At 48.3% G+C, this 7,654-nt stretch overlaps 1 protein-coding gene across 2 annotated transcripts in view; it reads right to left on the reverse strand.

Moving 5' to 3' along the window:
• Positions 1-93: 93 nt before the first annotated feature.
• R3HDML (R3H domain containing like) overlaps positions 94-7,654 on the reverse strand; it is a 13,058-nt gene continuing 5,497 nt past the window's right edge. For both annotated transcript variants that reach the window (XM_006016682.2, XM_006016681.2), the window contains exons 3-6: positions 7,402-7,520; positions 5,081-5,213; positions 2,952-3,067; positions 94-874 (exon numbers count right to left, since the gene is read on the reverse strand). In XM_006016682.2, the coding sequence (XP_006016744.1) occupies positions 742-874; positions 2,952-3,067; positions 5,081-5,213; positions 7,402-7,520 (501 nt within the window). In that variant the 3' untranslated portion in view covers positions 94-741. The remainder of the gene's footprint in view (positions 875-2,951; positions 3,068-5,080; positions 5,214-7,401; positions 7,521-7,654) is intronic.

Consider the following 7,654-nt stretch of genomic DNA (forward strand, 5'->3'; position numbering starts at 1 on the left):
AATGAGGACCAAGTGTGGATGTGCCGCTCTGCACTGCGAGGGCTGCATGCTCCGCGGATAAAACAAGCATGAAGACAGGCACAAGTACCCTGGTCTCAAGACTTTTATTATGACAGTCTGAAAAAGAGCCCTGCTAGTTGTGCAGGATGAATGTGGAGTCACTTGCAAGGAACCGTTGGAGCACACTGCTGCCCATGGAGCCCTCGCTGCTCCAGTCAGTCACTCAGTTATGGGGGATGCTCAGAGGAAAGTCTCATCATTATTTACATTGCTCATCTGGCTTACATGTGAGAAGAAGGGGCCCTTCTGTCTCTGCCTCTGTGCAGAGTTGGGAACTGGGCAGTGCACGGGCTCCCTGGATACATCTATGCCCTGCGAATCTAAGCTTTTGCCTACTTCCCTCAGAGCTAAAAAAAAAAAAATACAAGCATTCCCTAAAGAGCTGTATGAAAAAATATAGAGACACAATGACAGCTCAGCCATTCCCCACACAGCACTACGGGGGAAGCAGGGACTGCTGGGATATAACAGTCATAGAGAAGTGTTCAGCTCTTACTGCTTAAAGCTTCCTAAATGCAGCTGAGGCAAATGTGGAGGGACGGAAGAGAAAGCAGCCTGGGATTTCACTGCCATAAATAACCCTTGGTGTACATGGTAATTCCCATTCTTTCCTGTCAACCAGCCATGGCTCCTGTCCCGGGTTCTCCCACTGCTCTGAAGCCTGGCACAGTGGTCTGGGGCCTAGAACCAGCTGACTTTGTTGGATTTCAGTCCTGTGAAACACATGTTGTTGCTGCAGATGCCCCCATAGCTGGGTGGGCAGGCTGAGCACGGTCTCCCCACCTTGTACGGAGCTTCTCCTATCCAGTTGCCCCTGGAAAGAGAGGAAGCAGTGGTGGGTGAGTCACATCACTCACTGCCTGGGAGTTTGTTGGCTGTCACATCTGGATTCATTGTACTCTAGACAGGGAGGCATGTGGGTAGGAGGCCTTGGATGGACCATGCTGTCCTAGACAGGTTGAAATCAGGTTGAAATCCAGGTGCACTTGCTCAAAGTGCATCCGGATGCAGGCAGACTCCTGGTGCTAGGCTATGAACCCTAGAACTAGTCCAGGGAGCTTGCCTGGAGCTCCAATGGGAGAGGCTTGTATTTTTAGAGCACTGACCAAGGTGCTGCTAACGGTGCACCTAACAAAGCAGTAACTTCAAATGGCACTGCCAGTGTCTCCCAAGATGGCCTGTTATCATGTAATAGCCTTCTTGTGCACAGCCTCCTATCCTGGGTCTTCATGACCGCTCTCATGAAGCACAGTTCTGACAGAACCGACTATGTCAGGGGAAGAATAAAGCCTGGAAGCTGCTTTGTCTTGGCTCTTGATCCTTTGATGCTTGCACAGTGAACAACTCTCTGTAAACAAACACTGCAGTGGCCTGGGGCACACTCGTTTTGGAGGCACGGTGAGACTAAACTCAGCCACCACTGCTGGGTCAGCTCCACTCCTAGTGGTGTGTCCAGACAGGATGGGTTAGGCCCACCCCCTGGTGCCCAGGGCTCTGCAGGTATGAAGGAACAGTTACATGAGGCTTGTTAACAAAAAGACTCTTGAGTCAAGGTCAGGATAGCAGAGCTGCCTGTGGCAACATTGGCTGTATACGCTTATCTCGGAGCCCAAAGGAAAACCCTCTATAGAGCTAATAGTGGTCATAGGAGAGGCCAGACTGAGCAAAGGCAATGTATGTATGGGTCATCATATTCACAGGCAGGGCTGTGACTGTATGGTTAAGGGCTGAGACAGAAGTCACAGCTTCAACTTTGTGCCTCTCCTGTCAGAGGTCCCTCAGTCAAAGATCAGTGAGAGATGACGCCTAAGGCACAATACTTATTTAAAAAGAAAAATCCCCTGGGAGGGGAGCAAGTGCCAGGGCTGTGCAAAACAGCACCGTTTCGTTTCAACTTCCGTTTCACCATTTTGAAGGGACAGGGTTTGGTTTCACTGTTTCAAAGCACTATTCTGTTTTGCTTCGTCAAAACTATTTCACTGTTTCGACGTTTCGCCCATAGGCTATAATGGGGAATCATGAAAATGCCTATAACTTTGTCATTTCTTTCCTGATTTGAATGAAAACAGCAAGGATGGTAGTCCCTGCTGAGGCCACAAAGTCTGTCAAGCTTCAAGGAGATAGGTTTAGGGGTTTCTGGGAAACTGCACCTCGAACTGTTCAGAGCAAAACTCATGTCACTTGTAAATGTGAAGGCACAGGGGGGTGAAAATAGCAGGCACGGTAGCCTCTGCTGAGGCCGCAAAGCCTGCCAGGTTTCAAGGAAATAGGTGCAGGGGGTTCTGGGAAACTGCACCTCAAGGTGGTGACAAGCAAAACTCATGTCACAGGCGTGTGTTAAGGCAGAGGTTGGGTGAAAACAGCAGGCATGGTAGCCCTTGCAGAGGCCATGAAGCCTATCAGGTTTCAAGGGATAGATGCATAGGTGCTGATGCTGCTGAGCTGCTGGAAGACAGCTCAGTAGCCTGACCCCAAGGCACAAAGAAAGCTCAGTTCAACCAATGCTTTTATGCTGTTTTTCCATCCTTCCCAGAGCACCGGGATTGGAAGGGACCTCAGGGAAGGATCACAGTCACTGGCCAGCTACACATGTCAATATTAGAGCAGTCCTTCCCTCCTCTTCCCCCTCCCTCTCTTTAGTTTCTGTTTAGCTGCAAGCAAGCCTGGCTTCAAAACTCGAGACGTGTCAAAACTTTCAAAATGTTTTGAGTGCCCTTATTTCGTTTCAAAGCTGTTTTGTTTCATTTTGATTTCACTGTTTCAAGCTTGAAACGCATCGAAACAGCTTTGAAGCGAAACACCTGTCGAAATTTCGCACAGCCCTACTAAGTAATCCCCAGCTCCTCACCCCCTTTCCCATCTGCAAGGGAGACTTTCCTTGGCTCACTTACTTGATGGCATAGTTGCACACTAGAAATACAGCCTGCCGCCATGTGCTGCCCCACACCTTCATGTTGGTGCAGGTGTTGATGGCACAGCCAATTCTGTTGGAGGAAGCCCACACCATCTGCACGGGAGACAGGAGAGCAGCAGTGATGAGCACCAGGCAGCTGGCACCAAAGCAGAAGCTTCCTACAGGGACAGCCAGGGAGCCTGATACACAAGAGCAAAGGGACCTGGGAATCTCCCATTCCAAGTTGGAGATGAAAATCTCACCAGCCTGATTCTCTTTACAGCTGTCTAAATGCTGCCTCTCCTTTGTGCTTTGTTGCTTGTATTTATCACTCCTGGCCAGTGATTTCCAATTTGTGGCCACAATCTATGTTTCCAGAACTGACACCTGCCTGTACAAAGCTTGAGCTGAAACGAGCAGCACAGATCTGAGCCGTTTCGTTTTTAATGACCTGGTTCCAACCTGAATCGGACAAGGGATCAGGTACACATAGCCATGCTTGCACTGCAGAATTACCCACCCAGCCTTAGCTCTGATGAAAGTGTCTCCAATGGAGGAGTCCTCATGAGAGAAGGTAGGAAGCTCTTCCACCTTGCTCACGTGGCATTTAACTCTTCGTAAAAAGCAGCTGTTATTTTTCTACTTGCCTCCCAGACTCTCTCATGCTGCTGCTCCAGACAGTCCGGAAGTCACAACAATAACAGCTGCCCCAGGACTGAGACACATTCAACCATCAGACATGTTTGGAGGAAAGGGGATGAAACATGTACATAAGTGGCAGACACCCTGTAAATATTGGAGCAGGGATCATCAGGGCAAAGCAGGCTGAGCAGAAAGAGACCCACAGTGGAGCTGAGCAGCACAGTGGTAATTAACGGTTAGAAATGCTTTGCCACGAACCATGGAAGTCAGAGAACATTTTCCACCTTGTGCTGGCTGCTCTCCGCCTGGATCTGCTCTGGGGGATGAAGGGGCCGTATTCACTGGGAAGCCAGACACTGCTGCACAATAAATAGCTGCCCTGTCATGGAGGTGCTGATTCACGATCAGCAAGGCAGGAAGGCTATTTTTTTTTTCTTCGAGGTGCTACTAGTGCAATGAGGGGAAACTGAGGCCAAATCCTAGAGGAAAAAGGAAGCCTTGCAGCCAATTGGCTGGAGCCTTCCAGAAGCTGGGGAGAAACCTCCCTGCGCACACGGCCCCAGCATTTGGATGCAAACAACCCTATTCACATGAAAGTGATGTGTGTGCTACAAGGCAGCAGCTCTGGGTTTCTGTCTCTCTGAACAGCTCTCTGAGACCAAGTATGCTGCCAGGTATCCACAGAGAAGGAGTGGCATTGAACACCAGCTGCCTCTCTAACAATCAGGAATGCTGGCCTCTGCCTGCCTTCGTGATTTAAACCAGACAGCTTCCCAAAGCCATTCCCTCCCTCCAGCTAGCCCAGCTGCGACAGACAGCAGCTCCCCTGGTGCACAGAGCAATGGAAAATGCAGCTACTGATTCCAGGAGAGGAGCTGCTGTTTGGACACTGCTTTTCTAACGTGTGTGTTTGCACTGGTTGGAGGAGGAAAGGGGGGAACATTGCATCTATGGCCAGTGACAGATGCTGGGGCAGAGCAGAGCACCCTCTGCTTGTTTCTGGGTGTCACTGCTTGTGGCCCCCAAAAGCTACTGTAGCAGGATGAGGTCTGAACTAGTGTTTAGCCTGTCCTGTCTTGGATGTACTCCAGAGGGCTCAGCAGTGCCTGCACCTGCACCTGCTTTTTGCCAGGCCTCCCATTGTCTCTTCAACCAGGCACAAACCTGGGTGATCCAACGGATTGATTTCTCAGGGAGCCTGCTGGGATTTTTTGCTGTGTCACTTTATTTGGGCTTTTGCTTCTAAACCAGAACCATGTGAAGCCTCACATCCTCCTCTGCTACCCTGAGGAACACATTTTACTGCCTTTGTTTGCTCCTTAGGACTGCAGGTTATTCTGTCCTGCAAAGAAGGACTGCCCAGATCTCCTGCAATGACACAACAACAGCTCTGATCTTGACAAGCTCCTGTTGCACCGGGGGCTCTGGGAAGCTGTCATAGTTGGTAATGCCATTGCCATGCCCCAGGTAATGCTTGCTTCCTACCTGGGTGTAATGGCTACACACAGAACCGCTGCACTTGGAAGGGCAGCTGGGGTTGCACTCCTGAGGGTAAGGGAAGGAGTAGTGCTGCTTCTCGTAATACCAGGATTTCACAAGGTCCACAACTGAGCGGTACCTGCGGAAAACCACACAAGTTAGCCATGCTTTTTATCTCTCATCTTCAGAGGTCTGGGATGTACAGTAAGAAAAAGTGAGCCCTGAGAGGTCTTGCCCAGGCTGCTCACCTGGAGACTTGTCCTGAGCATGTGTTTTCTAGGGCAGTGATTAGGATAATGCATGTTGGATGCATCCAAGCTTTTCCCACTCAGTGCCCATCACCTTCCTTTTTCTTGCTACATTTGCTGATTTACCCCATGCTCTTTGGTTTTTTTGCCCAGGGGTTTTCAACAGCCACTTTCATCCTGCAGTGAGAGCTCAACACAAACTTTTTCAATCACAATATTAGGAACACTTGTTGCCAATGCATTTCTCTGTATAGTAATGGTCTCTTAAGGCCACTGGCAGCTGAGTGGCTCTGGCTCTGCTGAGGAAGCTGAGACATGCCCTCCAACTTTTGTTTTGTGAGAAGTCCAAATCAACTCTGAGACTTTCCACTGCTACTGTAATTCAGAATCACTGCCAGTGCCAAGGGCTTCAGCAGTTCAGCTGCACATGTTCATGGCAACAGTTATTCTTAACTAAAATCATTTTGTCTGCAGTGGGCTTGTCTTTGTCAGTGATGTGGTGACCAGTGCTCCTCACAATAGATAGACAGCCTCTCTCTCTCTCTCCCTCCTAGACCCAAATATTTTCCTGCCATAGCTTGGATCAAATGACCAATACCACCCTATAACCTTAAACATGGCAAGATTTTCCTTTCAGGCTGCCTGAATCCCTTCCTTCCATGAGGCTGTACAGGGAAAACATAATGGCAGAGAGAAAGCACACATACCAGGCTTCAAGGATGCCTGGGAGAGAGTTGTGGAAAGAAGCCCGCTAAACCCATTTTGAGCCCAGAAACCCCCAATGAGCCTCTCTAAAATAAAGATGCTCATTGCAGGCCAGACTTTTTAGTGCTCATCTTGCAGTACCTCCCAACTTTTGAATTCATCAATATGTCAGAACGATCCCAGAACAGGGACTTTGGTGAGAATTTTGTCACAATGCAAAGTTCTGGCATCTAAGAGTAAACTTTCTTGTGAGAAATTACATATAAGCAGGGATCACAAGGTGGCCTGGCTATGGCTGAATGGTGCCTATTTAAAGTGCTGGACTGAGAAATTTATCAAACTAGAAAAACAAAGAACTCTTCCAGTTTAATGAAAATGTTGTGGGTATGGGCATGTGAACAAGTTAAAGCAAAGCTAAGCTCAGGCGTGAACCTATGTGTCTGCTCTTCAGTGACTGTTCACGTATATACTTATGATCTGTAATACATGAAAGGCAGACTACCCCACTTCCCCTGCGAGTTTGTCCTCTAGCACCTTGCGGTAATTGGTTCATGTGCACATACTCAATACATCTAGTCCCATTTAGGTGAGTCTGTTTAGGCACCACCATCTGATCTAAAAGTTATGGGACAACTTCAGTTCGGTGTCTGAAATGAATGAGTTGCATCAGAAATGAATCTGAATGTGGTTGGGCAGATCCATAATTGGACAGAACCAGAATGGGACGATGGATGTGAAGCTCCCCAGTAAGACTCTAGTTTTACCGTGGTGAATTCTGGTTCTTGTACCCTTTATGTCTTTAAAAAAACAAGCTTTGAGACAACCAACTTCTTCATTCAGAATATCTGCATAGTGTGAAGGACCATACATTGGCCCCATGTAAAAGAGAGATCCTGTCGACGTGGCTCATGTTCACTAGGTCCTTACTCCACCACTCAATCACAGTGATGTTTTTTATTTTGTTCTCAATTTCTGCATGAGAAACTGGCCGTAAATAATAGGAACACAGGATTGGATGGGACCACGTGTGTCAATGCCTGCACTCTGTTATCACAGCCAGCCATGCAGTAAATGCTTAGTCTAAATGGGTCCACAAGAATACCCATTTTAACCTCTCTTGCATGCCATGGACAGAGATCCCCTTCACACTCTAGAACAAACTGAAGGCTCCTATTAATAGAATCAATGGAACAACGTCCATTTTTGTTCTCTGAAGAGTTCCTCCCATTTATTCCTTATATTTGGCATTTGTTCTTACAGGGTAAGGCTGTGAAGTTCTCCTCTCCTCAGGTCTGGAGAGGAAAAGGAGTTTAACCCCGGTTGGTACAAATGAAGGACACCTGCATGGTCCCATCACACCTGTGGGTTGCTTACCTGCCAGAGTGAATGGAGAGGTTCTGACCAATGTACTTCATCAGCTGTGGTGGCCCATGGTCCCATATACACTGTGCTGCCCAAGCTTCTGCGGACTTGGCCAGTCTCTCATCCCACACCTAGGCAAGGAAAAAGACATGGGGCAACAGCTTTGTTCACTAGCCCAGGAGGAAAGATGTGTGTATGTTCAGAAGAACTGATTTAGAACTCTAGAAGGTGTGTTTGAAAAAATACGTCAGGTCCTTCACCATGC

The sequence above is a fragment of the Alligator sinensis genome, unplaced genomic scaffold (genome assembly GCF_000455745.1).
Source record: "Alligator sinensis unplaced genomic scaffold, ASM45574v1 scaffold76_1, whole genome shotgun sequence".
In the NCBI taxonomy this organism is placed as follows: Eukaryota; Metazoa; Chordata; order Crocodylia; family Alligatoridae; genus Alligator; species Alligator sinensis.